Source organism: Marasmius oreades, chromosome 6 (genome assembly GCF_018924745.1).
Source record: "Marasmius oreades isolate 03SP1 chromosome 6, whole genome shotgun sequence".
In the NCBI taxonomy this organism is placed as follows: Eukaryota; Fungi; Basidiomycota; class Agaricomycetes; order Agaricales; family Marasmiaceae; genus Marasmius; species Marasmius oreades.
Window position 1 is genome coordinate 2,747,355 of NC_057328.1, and position 17,076 is coordinate 2,764,430.

The 17,076-nt window shown below is 49.1% G+C and overlaps 5 protein-coding genes across 5 annotated transcripts; 3 read left to right on the forward strand and 2 right to left on the reverse strand.

Annotated features, from left to right (window-relative positions):
• Window positions 1-1,519: 1,519 nt before the first annotated feature.
• E1B28_010371 (uncharacterized protein) lies at window positions 1,520-4,059 on the forward strand. The gene is made up of 2 exons (XM_043155331.1): window positions 1,520-3,974; window positions 4,026-4,059. The coding sequence occupies exon 1, from the start codon at window positions 1,573-1,575 to the stop codon at window positions 3,925-3,927; it is 2,355 nt and encodes a 784-aa protein (XP_043007797.1). The 5' UTR covers window positions 1,520-1,572; the 3' UTR covers window positions 3,928-3,974; window positions 4,026-4,059.
• Window positions 4,060-6,786: 2,727 nt separating this feature from the next.
• On the forward strand, window positions 6,787-9,123 carry E1B28_010372 (uncharacterized protein; the record flags this gene model as incomplete). Its single annotated transcript, XM_043155332.1, has 1 exon — window positions 6,787-9,123. The coding sequence occupies one exon, from the start codon at window positions 6,787-6,789 to the stop codon at window positions 9,121-9,123; it is 2,337 nt and encodes a 778-aa protein (XP_043007798.1).
• Window positions 9,124-9,946: 823 nt separating this feature from the next.
• On the reverse strand, window positions 9,947-11,086 carry E1B28_010373 (uncharacterized protein). Its single transcript, XM_043155333.1, has 4 exons — window positions 10,850-11,086; window positions 10,720-10,793; window positions 10,570-10,669; window positions 9,947-10,511 (listed from the first exon to the last, which is right to left on the reverse strand). Exons 1-4 carry the CDS (start codon window positions 11,023-11,025, stop codon window positions 10,013-10,015), a joined length of 849 nt encoding a protein of 282 aa, XP_043007799.1. The 5' UTR covers window positions 11,026-11,086; the 3' UTR covers window positions 9,947-10,012.
• Window positions 11,087-12,102: 1,016 nt separating this feature from the next.
• Window positions 12,103-15,019, reverse strand: E1B28_010374 (uncharacterized protein; the record flags this gene model as incomplete). The annotated part of the gene is made up of 20 exons (XM_043155334.1): window positions 12,103-12,366; window positions 12,429-12,797; window positions 12,852-12,900; window positions 12,958-13,094; window positions 13,147-13,232; window positions 13,343-13,399; window positions 13,457-13,480; window positions 13,533-13,595; window positions 13,649-13,674; window positions 13,728-13,774; window positions 13,831-13,933; window positions 13,983-14,010; window positions 14,067-14,170; window positions 14,232-14,267; window positions 14,329-14,378; window positions 14,450-14,499; window positions 14,547-14,595; window positions 14,648-14,702; window positions 14,754-14,802; window positions 14,860-15,019. The coding sequence occupies 20 exons, from the start codon at window positions 15,017-15,019 to the stop codon at window positions 12,103-12,105; spliced, it is 1,806 nt and encodes a 601-aa protein (XP_043007800.1).
• Window positions 15,020-15,814: 795 nt separating this feature from the next.
• E1B28_010375 (uncharacterized protein) lies at window positions 15,815-16,963 on the forward strand (the record flags this gene model as incomplete). Its single annotated transcript, XM_043155335.1, has 1 exon — window positions 15,815-16,963. One exon carries the CDS (start codon window positions 15,815-15,817, stop codon window positions 16,961-16,963), a length of 1,149 nt encoding a protein of 382 aa, XP_043007801.1.
• Window positions 16,964-17,076: the final 113 nt, after the last annotated feature.

The window sequence follows — 17,076 nt, forward strand, 5'->3', positions numbered from 1 at the left end:
ACCATCACATTCAACCTATCCCTCACCTATATTCCTCCGACCCTTCTCAACTACCGTCTTCCGGGACCCACTGACGCAGAGGTGGCCCGGGATAATGATTTGAACGTTATCAACTGAGACATCAAACGGAAGTCGGGGCCCTACAGTAGCTAGAACGATTTGACTTTTCGCTACGGTTGAAAAGGGAGGTATATAAATTGGGGCGATGGGAGTAAGGATGTGGGAACCCGATGGTTGTTGAGGTTGAAGAACGGCTTCACGGCGAGGGTTCGAGTGGTTTGAAAGGATGGATCAGTGTCGTCTCATGTTTGGGTTCTTCAACAGTCAACCAAAAAGGATATCGAAAAGGATGGCATTGACTGAGGCGTGGACGAGCTTCGAATGGGCGAGATATGTGCCTCCATAATACTTCCAAGCCACGTCTTACATTTTGAATTTATTGGACAAGACATCTGTGAGGCGAGTGCAGGCTTTTACACATGTATTTCCCTGTAATTACCATTGACTTCTATACTAGCGACCGGCTTACCAGGCATATCAGATCCTCCTGGAGTAGCTTGAGATTTGGTGTGCCTCATCACTCGGGCCTTTTCTCCTTCTCTCAGACGTGACGACAAAGGATAAACCTAGACCAGCAGACGTTCTCCTGGTCTGGTTCGCCTTCAGAGTCAGAGAGAGCTACCGTTCCCACTGTCATCGTCTAGTCGTCTTGAGACCGATTTTACAAGTGGCTGGTTGTACGAGGGCTTATGTCTGGTGGTATTACGTCACCTCCCCCATTCAATATTCAAATATCCATCCTCCCAAAGGTAGGCTTTCCTTTGCCTGATGGTGTTCGAACCTTTTCCTGGCGATGATTAAGGAGCTTCCAGTCGATTCGCTTCATAGCTGTGATACTTCGATACACCTCTTCAACCATTTGCTTCCGTGTAAATTGCTCAAAAACTACAGTCTTGTGCTCGGAGTGATCTTGTCTGCTCTACCAGAAATCAGAAGCTGCTTAACAGAACGCCTAGACCCATCCCCGAACAATTTGGAGCATCTGGTCAATCGGAACAATGGAAGATGACGAGTCGACATGACTCCTTGATTAATCCACCACTTCGCTTCAGTTTTACCTCACTTCAAGTATGGATCAACATACCTGGCATCTGCCCAACTCTGGACAGTATAACTTGACCATTCCACACTTCTCTGGCCACTTTCGTGAATTCTAGGCCTGAGAATCGGAACTTGTGCTTGCCCGGCTCTGGATCCTTTCCCGAACAATTCGGAGCAATGGACGATGAGTCGACGTGAGTCCTTGAATCCTCCACTTCGCTTCAGTTCTAACTCGCTTCAAAGTATCAGATCAAACCTGGCGTCTGCCCAACTGTGGACAGTATGACTTGAGCATTCCACACTTCTCTGGTCACTTTCGCGAATTCTTCCATTCCATCCCGACTTTTTTTGTTAGACGCTATGCAAAGGGCTGAGATTCTCTGAAGGACTTTCGATATAAGAAGAGCATCCTGAACCTCCTACTGCTCATTGAACCCTGCTCTGTGACCTGTCTTTGAAAAGATCACAATAATGTCTACCCTTGCTCAGGCTGATTTGCGCATTGCATCCAAAAGGGCGGTCTACGACAACAACAAGTCGTATGGCGACTCGGAAACAATTGTCCTGTACATCTACAACGCTGGTCCTACCTTAGCATCAGCTCCTGTGGTCAAGGCCGGTTACACGTTCTCGATGGACTACACTGCCGTCACGACAACGCTCCGTGCAGTCGAAGGACTGATTACACCTCAGCTATCTGGGATTATCCAAGGTGGTACTCTTGACTGGAAGGGTCTACCCCGTCCGCCGAGCCGCTACGTAGGGTGGGATATGGTGACCTCCCTTCCCGACATTCCAGTTGGGATGCTCATGGAACTCAGCCTTTCGTTCCCCATGACCCGCGAGGTAGCCTACGCTGACTACACTCTGACCGCATCCGTTGAGTCTAAGACCCCAGATCCACGCAAGAAGAACAATGCCACCACGTACGTGATAACCCCCAACCATCACTACGATGGTTCAAACTATTGGAGCACCCCAGGTGACCTCGAAAACCTTGACTTCGTCGGTTTAACCACTGTCGAACCAAAGTTCGAAGTCGATTTGAGGGTTGCATCCGCCCGAGTTCGTTACAATAACAACCTCCCGTACGGGCAAGCGGAGACGCTGACGTTCTTTGTTTTCAATGATGGACCGACAACAGCCAACAAGCCCGTGCTGACTGCGGGCTACACGACTTCGATGGACTACTCCAATATTACATGTAGCCTCGAAGAAGCGGGGATTCCTGACGGGACCAACCCCTCCGAATATCTCTCTGACACCGACTCTCCTTTACAATGGCAACCTCTCGATGGTATGAGCTGCCATATTGATGATTGGAACGTCATCTGCAATCTCCCGAGAATCCCGCCTACCACTTTATACCGAGTCAAGATTTCTTTCCCGATGAATACAACGACCACGTACAAAGACTATACTGCCACCGCATCGGTTTCATCTGAGGTCAAAGAACTCGATCTCAACAACAACTCCACAACCTATGTGATCACACCCAACCATAGCAATGACGGAGACGCTTACTGGCAAGCTAAAGGGAGTATTGAACAGCTTGATGGACCCTCTGTCCCGTCAGGAAATCAAGCATGCTCGACAGGTTGGCTCCCACAGACTCCTATCATTGTCACTACCGGTCGAACGCGTATGGAGGTCCCTTTGGCACAGCTCAATGCACTGCTCCCCGAGTTTCAGGTTTCTGGCTATGACATCGAGACCAAGTCCGTGCTGCCGAAGAAGGTGGCCGGGACTGAAACGCGAACTTCTTCAGAGGCCATCACAGTGACATTCTCAACGGATGGCAAGAATGTACTGACCTACACTGCACATCCTGACACGCTGGTCTATCTCAGCCCTTTCAGACATAGAATTGGGCAGACCTCAGATTCAGTCAACCTGGGGTACTGGATTCCAGTGCGGATGCTTTGGGTGGGGGCAGCGATCAGAGGCATGCATTCCGACGGCAGAGTAACTCCATCCGCCTACGTGGTGAATGTAGAACCTGCTGTCGGGCAAGATTTCAAAAGCATCGAGCCGGAAATGGTCAGTGCGAGTCATAGCTATGTTGTCGGTACGTTGGATGAAGGAGGCATACTCACCCACAACCCAAAAGATGGCCAGCGTTGTGGACCAGCCAACGTCCCTGCCATGATGGCAGCTATCTCTCGCATTGCGAACAACCTAGTTACGACAACTACTCCTCCACCTGGTACTGCCACTCCTCCAAGACACGGTTATAGCCTCCGTTACCGAGGTCCGAGAGACCCCCCTCCCTTACCCAGAAGTCGTGGCCGTCGCATCCTGCCAGCGGGTGTTCCCAGTCGCGACGCCAATGGGAACTGGTTGATCTACCTCTACGAGGAAGACACGCCAAGTGCAGTCGAAAACGCCCGCTACGCGGTCAACAATGGGGCACCTGCGATCTTGACCTACGACCCGAATGGCGCGCCGCAGCGACGGCGGGAATCGACGGGACGGTTTCAGTCGCAGAGCGAACTCCTTCAACTCACAGGAGAGGAGCGCTCGGGGAGAAGCGGTACTGGTCAATTGGACCGCGATGAGTATCCACCAGCTGTCGCGGCTGAGGGTGGTGCTCGTGCAGTGGTCACCTACATCGAAGCAGGCGATAACCGCAGGGCGGGCTCTACAATGGGACAACAGTTCAGTGACCATAGGCGGCAGCAGCCAGATGGTCACCCTCCACTCCAGCCTGGAGATCGTTTCCGATTAGCCATTATCCACAGGAACTTGTCCGATGTAGAGTATCTTGTAGATCATTCCGAGTTCCCTGCAGAGACACAAATCGAACGCCCCTCGGAAACCGATTGAACGCCAGGATTCTGGAAAGGGAGCTTTCTCTGATACTGACTGATCCGGTATGCCATCTGAACTCGTAACCGTCACCAAGTTCCTCACAATGTTCGTAGCGCTACTTTTCCCTTTCACCTTGAAATGTTCGAGCCAAAAGTCTATAAAGTTTCCCCCCACTCTCTTTCCTGGCATTTAAATAACTTTCTCTTTGATCTATACTCTTTTCCTAGATTTGCCTTTTACATCGTACGAATCTTCAAAGCTTCAAAGCTTCATGTACTGTCCTCTCGTTTGAGTTTAAAGTAGCACAAGATGTCCCCACTCCAATTTGGGGCATACAACTGACATACATACTTCGATACCGCAAAACACGAAAACAAACTTGAGGGCAATAATGACCAGTGATAACAAGAAATGGGAGCCGAGGGGTCTCTCCAGCAAGCCAGCAGTTGATCGCATAAAATCCGGTCATCCTGTTCAACTTCAAGTTGTCGCCGGACCAAGCACAAGACGAGGTTCGCCCCGGCAGCTTGAAGCAACTTCAATGGCCTCCGAGTCGCGACTGCCCAGCGTCAGCGGTTGCTGTTGACGATGAAGGCTTGAAGTACGTCGACCGGCTCGGTGCCCAAAGATACTGAGAAGATATAGTGCATGAACTACTCCCGGCCGCCCAAGAAGTAGTCGACTGCTTGGGCGTGACCTAGGATCCGGCGACCAAAAATAGTTCTGGGCTATTTTGAGGTAATAGTTACTGTCTGCGTCGGGATCGCCCATTTCTGTCTACATTTTTGATAGGACATAGGCATACAAATCTACTATTCCGGCCTACCTATGTGTCAAGCAGCTCAGACATAGCTACCGACGCCATGCATCCCTGTCCCTCCTGATTTCACACGCCTCAACTTTCTCTCCTCTAACATTCCCACTTATCGACTCTCAAACCCAAGTGTTTGACCGCCTCTCGCCAACGTGATATCACCGAGATGGACGGCGTACTTTCAAGCTCAATTAGTATCGGATTGCTGTTCGTGGTCGTCGATCAGGATGGGCTGCCTGAATGGTGAGTCGCGAGCTGCAAGTTTTAACCGCTTCCCGCTCAAGCTTCAATTTATGGCACCATCCCCTCTCCTGTAAGATCTCGACAAGTGCTCTCCAGTCATAGAACGTTGTAACAACGTACATGAGCGAATAAACCATCACCTATCCGTCAACTATATTCCCCCAACCCTTCTCAACTGCCGTCTTCCGAGACCCACTGACACAGAAGAAGTGGCCCAGGATGCAATAATGTTATTATCTGAGACATCAAACAGAAGTCGGGGCCCTACAATAGCTAGAGCGGTTTGTCTTTTCGCAACGGTTGGAAAGGGAGGTACATAATTTGGGGCGTTGGGAGTGAGGATGTGGGAACGGTGCCGATGGTTGTTGAGGTTGAAGAACGGCTTCACGGCGAGGGTTCGAGTGGTTTGAAAGGATGGATCAGTGTCGTTTCGTTGCCATGTTTGGGGTTCTTCAGCAGTCAACCAAAAGGATATCGAAAAGGATGGCATTGACTGAAGCGTGGACGAGCTTCGAATGGGCGGGGTATGTGCCTCCATAATACTTCCAAGCCATGCCTTACAATTCAAATTTACTGGACAAGACATCTGTGAGGCGAGTGCAGGCTCTTACACGTGTATTTCGACTTCTATACTAGCGACCGGCTTACCAGGCATATCAGATCCTCCTGGAGTAGCTTGAGATTTGGTGTGCCTCATCACCGCCTCAGGTCTTTTCTCCTTCTCTCAGACGTGACGACAAAGGATAGTTCTCCTGGTCTGGTTCGCCTTCAGAGTCAGAGAGAGCTACCGTTCCCACCCTCATCGTCTAGTCGTCTTGAGGCCGATTTTACAAGTGGCTGGTTGTACGAGGGCTTATGTCTGGTGGTATTACGTCACTCCCCCCATTCAATATTCAAATATCCATCCTCCCAAAGGTAGGCTTTCCTTTGCCTGATGGTGTTCGAACCTTACCCTGAGCTGGTTCCTGGCGATGATCAAGGAGCTTCCAGTCGATTCGCTTCACAGCCGTGATACTTCGATACACCTCTTCAACCATTTGCTTCCATTTAATCGCTCCAAAACTACAGCTTTGTGCTTGGAGTAATCTTGACTGCTCTAACAGAAATTAGAAGGTCAAATAGAACACCTGGACCCATCCCCGAACGATTCGGAACATCTGGTTACTCGGAACAATGGAAGATGAAAGTCGACGTGAGTCCTTGAATCCTTCACTTCGCTTTCAGTTCTAACTCGCTTCAAAGTATTAAATCAACAGACCTGGCATCACAGTAGAACTTGAGCATACCACACTTCTTTGGCCACTTTCTCGAATCCTTCCATTCCATCCTGACATAGTTGACTCGCTTCACAGCTGCGATACTTCGATACACCTATTCAACCATTTGCTTCCATTTAAACGCTCCAAAACTACAGCTCTGTACTTGGAGTAATCTTGACTGCTCTAACAGAAATTAGAAGGTCAAATAAAACACCTCGACCCATCCCCGAACAATTCGGAACATCTGGTTACTCGGAACAATGGAAGATGAAAGTTGACGTGAGTCCTTGAATCCTCCGCTTCGCTTTCAGTTCTAACTCGCTTCAAAGTATTAGATCAATAGACCTGGCGTCTGCCCAACTCTGGACAGTAGAACTTGAGCATTTCAGACTTCTTTGGCCACTTTCGCGAATCCTTCCATTCCATCCTGACATTGTTGGAAGCTACACAGAGGCCTGAGAATCTCTCCGAAGGATTTTCGATATAAGAAGTGCATCCTGAACCTTCTACTGCTCATTGAACCCCGCTCTGTGACCTGTCTTTGAAAAGATCACAATAATGTCGACCCTTCCTCAGGCTGATTTGCGCATTGCATCCAAGAGGGCGGTCTACGACAACTACAAACCGTATGGCGACTCGGAAACAATTGTCCTGTACATCTACAACGCTGGTCCTAGCTTAGCATCAGCTCCTGTCGTCAAGGCCGGTTTCACGTACTCGATGAACTACAATGCCGTCACGACAACGCTCCGTGCAGTGGAAGGACTGATTACGCCTCAGCTATCCGGGACTATCCAAGATGGTACTCTTAAAAGTTGGAGGGATCTACCCAGTCCGCAGAGCAGCTGCGTAAGCTGGGATATGGTGACCACCCTTCCCGACGTTCCAGCCGGGATGCTCATGGAACTCAGCCTTTCATTCCCTATGTTTCACGAGAAAGCCTACGCTGACTACACTCTGACCGCATCCGTTGAGTCTAAGACCCCGGATCCACGCAAGGAGAATAATACCACCACATACGTGATAACCCCCAACCATCACGACGATGGTCCGGACTATTGGAACACCCCAGGTGACCTCAAAAACCTCGACAGTCTAGCCGTCGAACCAATTTTCCAAGTCGATTTGAGGGTTGCATCGGCCCGAGCTTGTTACAATAACAATCTTTCCTTCAAGAAAATCGAGACGCTGACGTTTTTCGTTTTTAACGATGGACCGACAACAGCACACAAGCCTGTGCTGACCGCGGGCTACACGACTTCGATGGACTACTCCAATATTACATGTAGCCTCGAAGAAGCGTGGATACCTGACGGGACCGACCCCTCCGAATCTCTCTCTGACACCGACTCTCCCTTACAGTGGCAACCCCTCAATGATATCCGCTACCATATTGATGGTTGGAACGTCATCTGCAATCTCCCGAGAATCCCACCTACCACTTTATACCGAGTCAAGATTTCTTTCCCGATGAATAAAACGGCCACGTACAAAGACTATACTGCCACTGCATCGGTTTCATCTGAAGCCAAAGAACTCAATCCCCACAACAATTCCACGACCTATGTGATCACACCCAACCATAACAACGACGGAGATGCTTACTGGCAAGCTAAAGGGAATATTAAACAGCTTGATGGACCCTCTGTCCCGTCAGGAAGTCGAGCGTGCTTGACAGGCTGGCTCCCACAGACTCCTGTCATTGTCACTGATGGTCGAACGCGTAAGGACGTCCCTTTGGAACAACTCAATAAGCTGCTCCCCGACATTCAGGTTTCCGGCTATGACCTCCAGAACAAGTCCGTGCTGCCGAAGAAAGTGGCTGGGACTGAAACTCGAACTTCTTCAGAGGCCATCACAGTGACATTCTCACCGGATGGCAAGAATGTACTGACCTACACTGCACATCCTGACACGCTGGTCTATCTCAGCCCTTTCAGCCACGGAATTGGGCGGAATAAAGTCAGTCTGGGATACTGGATTCCAGTGAGGATGCTTTGGGCGGGGGCAACGATCAGAGGCATGCGTTCCGACGGCAGAGTAACTCCATCCGCCTACGTGATGAATGTAGAAGATGCTGTTGGGCAAAATTTCAAAAGCGTCGAGCCAAAAATGGTCAGTGCGAGTCATAGTTATGTTGTCGGTACATTGGGTAAAGGAGGCATACTCACTCACAACCCGAAAGACGGCCAGCGTTGTGGACCAGCCAACGTCCCTGCCATCCTGGCAACTATCTCTCGCGTTGCGAACAACCTAGTTGCGACAACTACTCCTCCACCTGGTGCTACCACTCCTCCAAGACACGTTCATAACCTTCGTCATCGACGTCCGGCAGACCGACCTACCCCTCTCCCGGCCAGAAGATCTGGCCCTCCCATCCTGCCAATGGATGTCCCCCGCCGCGACGCAGATGGGAACTGGTTGATCTACCTCTACGAGGAAGATGCGCCGGGTGCAGTCGAGAACGCCCGTCACGCGGTCGAACGTGGGGGACCTGCGATTTTGACCTACGACCCGCGTGGCGCGCCGCAGCGACGACGAGAATCGACAGGACAGTTTCAGCCGCAGAGCGAACTTCTTAGTCTCACGAGACGCGAGCGCTCGGGTGGCACTGGCACTCTCGGCCAATTGGACCGTGACGAGTATCCACCAGCTATCGCAGCTGAGGGTGGTGCTGGTGCAATGGTCACCTATATCGAAGCAGGCGATAACCGCAGGGCAGGCTCCTTGATGGGACAACAGTTCATGGCCTATAGGCAGCCGCAGCCAGATGGTCACCATCCACTCCGGCCTGGAGATCCTTTTCGATTCGTCGTTATTAACGAGAACATGTCCGAGCTAGAATATCTTGGAGATTCCGACGCCCCCGAAGAGACACAAATCGAACGCCCCTAACCGATTGAACGCCAGAATTCTGGAAAGGGAGTTCCTCTGATAACTGACTGATCAAGTATGTCACCTGAACTCGTAAACCGTCACAATGTTCATAGTAGCTCTGTTTCTATTAAAACCCAACTCTACTACTTCGACTTACATTAGACTATGTTTGTTCCATATGATTCTTGGGCTACTTTTCCCTTTCACCATGAAATATACGAAATAAAAGTCTAAATTTTCTCTTCACTCTCTTCACTTTTTTCGCTCTCTTTCCTCTGACATTTTAAATAAATGATAGATTTCTCTTTGATCCATACTCTTTTCCTTGATTTGCCTTTCACATCGTACGAATCTTCAAAGCTTCGTGTGCTGTGCTCTCGTTCAAGTTTATTAAAATAGCACAAAATGCACCAACTCCAATTGCCATGGCTGGACGTCCGAAATCCCCACGCTTCTTATCGCTGCCATTATAATTTATTACTCTCAAGTTTGCGAAAGTTTTCGTGTTTTGCGGTATCAAAGTAAGTATGTCATTTGTATGATAAAATGTGCCCCCAGCCCTTGATCGTGTAAAATCCAGTCATCCTGTTGGGCTCAGGTATCAACTCCAAGCTCCCGGTAACTCGAAGCAACTTTGGTATCGCAAGGTTCTATTGTCTCCAATCTACACGGCAGCATTTCTATCTCTGAACATTGTCGCCTCGAAAGTTGTTCAATACTGTGGGAGAACCGGGAAAAGAGTGTCACAAGTCAATATTTCAATCACGCGGCAATTCCGAGCTTCCGACGATGATTCTTGATCTCAACGTCTTCGCACTGGGCCTCAAGCTTCAAGAAAGTCCCCGCATTTTTATACTACTCGATTTTTGGGATTACCTGGAAGAGTACTCGAAGACTTAAACTTGGACTACAAGATACTACCATCGTTGACTGGATCGTCTGGGGCACCTTGTGCTAGGGTCACCCAAGGACATTGGCCTGCAATCGGCTGCCACTGAGAGCCTCTTGCAATTGCTGAAAACAACGGTCCATCTGTCTGTCCAGTCACTGGTGTATTCGACTTCCTCCATCCTTCCTCCAACGGCATCCTCTCTTCCCTAAAGAAGATATTCACGAATTGCTTTGGCGCAATGCCAGTGAGAGGGTCTCCCATAACTTGCAAATATAGCGAAGATTCTCGCGTTCTGACCTCGAATTCCTTAATGGTGTTGCGAAAAGCAGGATTACTGGCTTGTGACTGGTCAAGCCGAGCTTTTTGAACTTGCCCTGCAGACGTCGTGTTGAAAAAGTCTGATCCTGGGTTGGAATTTGCCAAGGTGGTAAATATGGTCTCGTTGAAGACGTTGTTGTTGCCTAATGCGTGGTCCTCCCGCGATAATGACGCGTCATGCTCGATGTTGCCATGTCTGATGGCCGACAGTTAATTAATGACAGCTCACTAAAAAAACAAGTATTCATACATACAGGGAGAGGTTCTCCAGCTCGAATTGATCGTCGAGATCAGAGGTGAACAGCGCTGCCTTGGCCGCTGTGATCAAGAGTTCCTTATGGACGTTGAACCCATCTGAATCCGAGGGTGAGCACCTCGAAACTCTCGACTGAGTGTGGACCCACCTAACGCGCCCTGGAAGACAATAGGAATGGTGAGATTTTTCCCGTTGCGAGGGAGGAATCCATGGTTTGCTAGCCTATAGAGGTTGTCAGCCACGCCGTTGCACTTTATCTAGGTATCCTTTTCACTGACGTATTGAGCCCAGGACACGGACCTCGTGAATCCGTAGTCGTTGGGGCTTGAAACTGATGCTGACTCCAGTCTATCTCGTCGTGAGCGTCCCGTGCTTTGAACTGTTGGCTGGCGGTGCTGGCCGCGACGAGAGAATACGCGAGGGACAAGGATGCAACTGGAAGTTGGATCTTCATGGTCGAGGAACGCTTTAGTCTGTTCCCTTGCCCCCCAACTGGACTTATATACGCTGCCGGGTCTCCTAATAAGGATTTTGTCTTAATCCGCACTCACGCGGTATGTTCGTTCCAATATATTAAGGGTGGACAAAAGAACTCATCACCATTGAATCGTCGGACCTGACAGTCAAATAATTCACTGAAGAACTAATGGCTGAGTAGTTTCTGCCCGTTTCAGGTTATTACCAGCTCATCCTTTGCTCGTGTTCCTTGCTTCTTGACGGTTGATAAATTCGACACATCTGCTGCGGACTTTATGTAAATCTTGAAACCCTACGCAGCACTATATGCATGCATATTCCTCCCGACGGAACTCTCATTTGATACTCCCATCGGCAGCAAAGCCACCACATGGATGATTCCGGCGAGGATGTGATGTACGATGGCACAGTTGCTACGACGCACCTAAAAGCTGATGGATTTCTTGATTATTGGGTGGCGACCCACATTTAACTTGGGCTCGGGCCTCCAACTAATTAACATAGATTGGTGTGCTAGTCTCCCGCGTCAGGGCAATTGACATCCACCGTCGTTCAATCAACGCACTGCGCATGCTACGTGGGTAGAGTTATTTTCAAATGATGATTAACCGTTCATCCAGAATCTGGTACCTGTCTGAACAGCACTCGAGGATAAACCAAACCCGTTCCGTCCTCGGCAACCTTGGGAAATACTTGCTTATTGCGCAGCCATGTATTCCAGATCGCCACCTGTATTCTTTTCGGCGTTTGCCCATGCTACGATAACTGTAAATTGGTCTCCGAGTGGCATCGGATGTCCCTGGCCTCCAGCGGTAGGTATATATCGGTTCCGCTTGGTGGAACAACGTTCTAAGTCATATTTCAGAAGGAAGTGAGTGGATTACATTGAAACAGGAATTCCTGGTTGGAGTTCACGCGTTCCTATGTGCAGGCAGCGACAGTCTGAAGAAATATTCCGCAGCTTCTGAATCCTGACTGACGGGGATCACTAGCACATTCAAAGTTGCATTAATTTGTACTACTACGCCCACCAGTGGATTGAGTTGATAGTATACTAGTTCCACGCAGCTTGAGCGTAGAGACCCAAAACTTCAGAAGCCAAAACCTTCGAATAAGGCTGGACATCCGCCGTAGTGAACGACTTGTTAGACTGTAGTTGGTTAAGGATCCCCAAGAGCTGGTTTTCGATAAAGTCAACGAAGACCAGATCGATAGGTGTGTCCGGAGCCACATCAGGTGTCTTGGATGCGATGAAATCAGGAGTAGAGAAAAAAGCTAGTGGGGCATGGAGGGTGTCGTCTCCGATTCCGGGGCAAGACTGTCCGTCAGTGGGTTGGTAGTGGTCAATATAAGACGGCGAAGTACGAGTGGGAGACGTACATCATGAGTGACATAGCCAATCGTGAGATTCTGAGCGGCACGCTTGACAGCTCCATCACCCCTTCTATCCATATCCTCGAGCCATTTCATATACCGCTTACCAACATACCCACGCCCAAACAGCTGCTCGTCCAATTCACGCCTTTCATTTGCACCTGCCTTGTTGAGTGTTGGTAAAACCAGGGTTGCAACGGAAAGCGGAACCCCAGGGATGTACTGGAACGTATCAGCGAAAGGAGACGAAGTGAGCTGATCGTTCTTGGTAAAACTTCCAGCGTAAAGATCGAAACGTTGAGAGCCAGAGTTGGTGATCATGATGTTTGGGATGGAAGCTCGGGTATTGTTGATCGTCAGAGCGACCGGGGCAGCCTGGAGTCTCGTGTGAGAAAGCGGAGATAGGGTCAAAGAAAGGAGGGAAATTACCTCTTCAATAAATAGTGAGAGGAGAGAGTCGTTGGACGGATATTGAGCCCTGTCAAACTAGTGTGAAAAACCAATGGTTCAAGGTAGTTCGATTCATGGCGCCTACCGGGTGAGGGTGAAGTCATGGGGAGCGCTACCGTACGTGAAGTTGAGATCAAATTTCTTAGCCAGATCTTGTAATCCTTTGGTGATGTTAAGGCCATGGTCAGTATCAAAGGTTTTATTGTTGCGTTGCGTGTGGAACTAGACATTTATAGTATTAGAGAATGTTCAGGAAATCAGGCAGGAAGATTACCTCATATGTGACACGATTAGGATCCAGGTATCTTCTGCTGAAGCTGATGTTCTTGCTTGCATCCTTCGAGTTGTCAAGTTTAGCGCCTGCCGTAGGTCAGAACGTGATAATAGATAACGATAGAACGAGACCAACTCATCCAACCTACAGTTGCCTTTCGAATCAGAGACAAAACAAGAGGGGCAGAAAGGCGTACCGATAGTCTCCAGATATCTCCCACTTTCCAGGGACATTGATCGTCCGTCCATTTGCACTGCATGGGTTCATGTATTGTTATAGATTGGCGCTCAATTTGACGAAATCAACCTACAACAGTCTCGAATATGGGTATGACCTGCGGTAGTTGAGTTGACATCAGGAAAAAGAAGTTTAAGAAGTCCACTGACCTCCAAGGATAAGAATAGGTGTTGATGGATGTACAGCACGGACAGCATTGAAAACAAGTGGCCCTTTGGGTTTAAGTGAGTAATGAAACCGTTCGCACCAGAGGGACCCAACAGACAGTTGTCACGAGCAATAGGCATATGGCTACGACGTCGATGAGGATCGAATGGATCACTGGAAGGACGTAAAGTACATACCCTGCAAGAAGGAAAAGATCAGGTTCATCTTTGATCGCTTCCGAGAACTGGCGTTGAACAGGTTCAGTCGCATAGAATCATGAAGTTACGTCAAGTCTCGCACCCAAGATTCTTTCACCATTTCTTCTACCTTCTGTACAGTAGTGTTTTTGTCGTTGCCCGTGAAATCGAATAAGACGCCCAGAGCCGTTACACGTCGACCCCCACTTATGTATAAGGATGATCAACTGATGCGTAATATTGTGTACAACTGACTTTCGGGTTTTGAACTTTGCAAAACGTTCTAGAAGGCTACAGCCTTAGAGTTTTCCCTCAGGGGCAAGTAAGTCAAATGCGTACCTCCTACAGGCACATTGATTGTGGTACTCCCTTGGTCCTTCAATGTGATGTTTACGTTGGATGATAGGTAACGGCCTTTGAGCGCAGGTGCAAAGTTTTGATGCCTGGAAACGTAATGTGAGCCCATGGAAAGATGGTACGAATCATAATGATGGTGGCACAGACATATCCAGAGCGTTAGCGTAGATGTACAGCTCATGGCTGTAGAGATGCGGTAGGGGTCAGAAATCATGATTGGGTCAGATATGAACGGGAGACGCACTTTCCAATGGCCATCACATCGTATGGAAGCTGTTTCAAGAACTCGTTGGACTGAAATCGAACGATAAGTCCGATTGAAGCCACGTAAGGTTATTAAGAATGCCACAGAAACTGCAACTTACATCGTGACCGTCTACTCCACCAGTAGGGAAACCATCGGACAGTCCCGTTCCTGCAACGAAGTTGAGTTCCGGGCAACCATGTAGACGTAGGGCTCACCGTCGTGCAGGTCACCGGAGTCGACCAAGAGGAGATCTACGTCTTTTTCCTATTGAAGGTCTCAGTGTCGCGAGTGCGATGCAAAACATGAAGGGTCTGACTTTCGCGATTTCCTTCATGTGAGTCACGAACGAGGCGAAGTCTCCCAGGTCACCACTACGTGAACCATCAGCCTAAAACCTCAACGCGTACTCATAATGGATGGACCTGTAATTCGGTTCTGGGAACGATGCCTTCTGGTGTCCCAACAGCCAGCCTAAAAATGTTTACCGTATGAGTACTGCTGTTATATACAAACCGAAACGCAACTCACCATGGCTATCTGTAGTGTGTAGAACGTTGATATCTCCCCATTCAAGGGGCCGTGAAGGTGGTGTTACCACAGGCCCTTTGTCACCATGCCTGTGCCCATTACCGTCACCACAGGCCTTCACTGACGCGAATAGCAATGACAGAATGACTGTTAGCCGCATAATAGCCAGAAGAGGGGTGCAGAGATGTTGGCACCCTGGGCACATACATATAGGGAAAAACTGAATTATTTTTAACACTGTAGGTGTAGAGTTGATCACTGACGTTTGTTGGTTTATCAATTACCCTTTCCCATCGCTATCCATAGTTCTTAAGTATAGTTGCCAGAGGTCAGAAGAGTTCGTGTTCAGAACTGTATAGGAGAGATGTGAAGAAAGTCCGTATATATTGTCGACGTAACAAGTTGGTTGCAGTCCGGTACACCGGCGCGGGTACCTGCGCCGGTTGTTGCACACGCCTCATTTTCCCGATTCCGAATCATCAGCGCACCTCCGAGAGAAACTTGGCGGTAATCGATATGCTTCCCACAATCTCAGTAACCTCAGTGCTCTGTCGTCGTCGCATGGTATACGTACGTTGTGAAAAGTTTTGTAGGCGAAGCACGTTCGTACCCATGCGTTACCGTTTACGTACCGTCTATGAAAATCGTTCAAATTGCCAAGTCTTGAGTGTTTACAAGAAGGACGCAAAGGGAATGAGACTGAAAGGTATTCACTGTTTGAGGGAATGACGCCGCAAGTGGTAGTGGTTAGACCTTATTACTCAAGAGCCTTTCGAACCCGATAGCAACGTTTGGCCATCTGTCCGTACCATCCTGCAACCATGTTCCTTCCCTCCACTGAAACTTGGCTTTTCCTGGATTGTGGCACCCTATCGTAGAGCATATTATCGTCTTGTTGTTGCAGTTCGCTTGAAAGAAAGGTCTGCTCGCCGGGCCGTGAGAGTCGGACTAAGGCATGGCTTTGGACATCGTTCTCGCATGTTTTCTTCCTCTCCTCATCGCATTTCTCACCTACAAGCTTTCTCCTTCATTGACGTGGGAAGATATACGTTCTTTACTCTCTTTGAATCCACTCTCAAACCCACCATTCTCACCGGAAAATGCCTACCACTCATACCGTCGATATCGACAACTATCAGGCGACCACCTTTCGCGAATGCAGCACGCCTATGGCACAGTTAGCCGTAGACACAAGAGACTTGGATACGACTTAGGTTATCCTGCGAAACTCAGGAAGCTACAGGAAACGACGAAAGTAAACGCGCTCGTGACGGATGGAATAGCACGTTTGGCCGAGGAAGAATTCGAGGTCAAGGACGAGCGATGGCTTCCGACAATGAACTCTGGAAACCTTTCCCGTGTAAGAGAGTCGTTGAAGCACTTTATACGCGATTGGAGTTTCGATGGCAAAACGGAACGCGATAGAATTTTCTTACCCATCCTTCAAGTCCTCGAGCTCGTGAACGTCGAGGAAAGGCCGGGGAAGAAGGTTCTCGTTCCAGGGTCCGGTCTGGGCCGTTTGGCTTGGGAGATTTCACAGCTCGGATTCGAAACTACCGCGAATGAACTTTCGTTCTTCATGAACTTGGCGTTTCGTTTCCTCCTCTCCTCGAAAACCACCACCTCCGTCGACCAACACACCTTGCATCCTTACGCTTACTGGTTCTCACACCAGAAATCCAACGACGCGCTCTTCCGTGCTATTCGTTTTCCGGATGTCGTTCCTCGACTTACGCGCGGTCTTCAACTTTTGGAGTGCGACTTCCTTGCCATTTCGCCGGCCCAGAGTTACGATTATGTCGTCACTCTATTCTTCATCGACACGTCAACCAACATTCTGGCAACTCTGGAACACATTCACTCTCTTCTCTGCCCCGGTGGACTATGGATCAATCTGGGGCCACTCCTTTGGTGTTCAGGTAGTCAAGCAAGACTCGAGTTCAGCTTGGATGAGGTATTCGCTGCTGCCCGGGCGATAGGCTTCAAATTTGTCAAGGATACGGAGTGCATGACGCCGAGAACGGTGCCGTGCGAGTATACTCATGACGCGAAAGCCATGATGAGGTGGATCTACCAAGCCGAGTTCTGGGTTGCCAGGAAATAACAAGAGATAAGGATGTTGTGAGTGGCTGTGGGTACGGTGCACTTTCTCCTTCTCTTCTTGCTCATAATTTGACACCCTTTTTTGTTTTTTTCATGTACTTTTTGTTCGTTGTC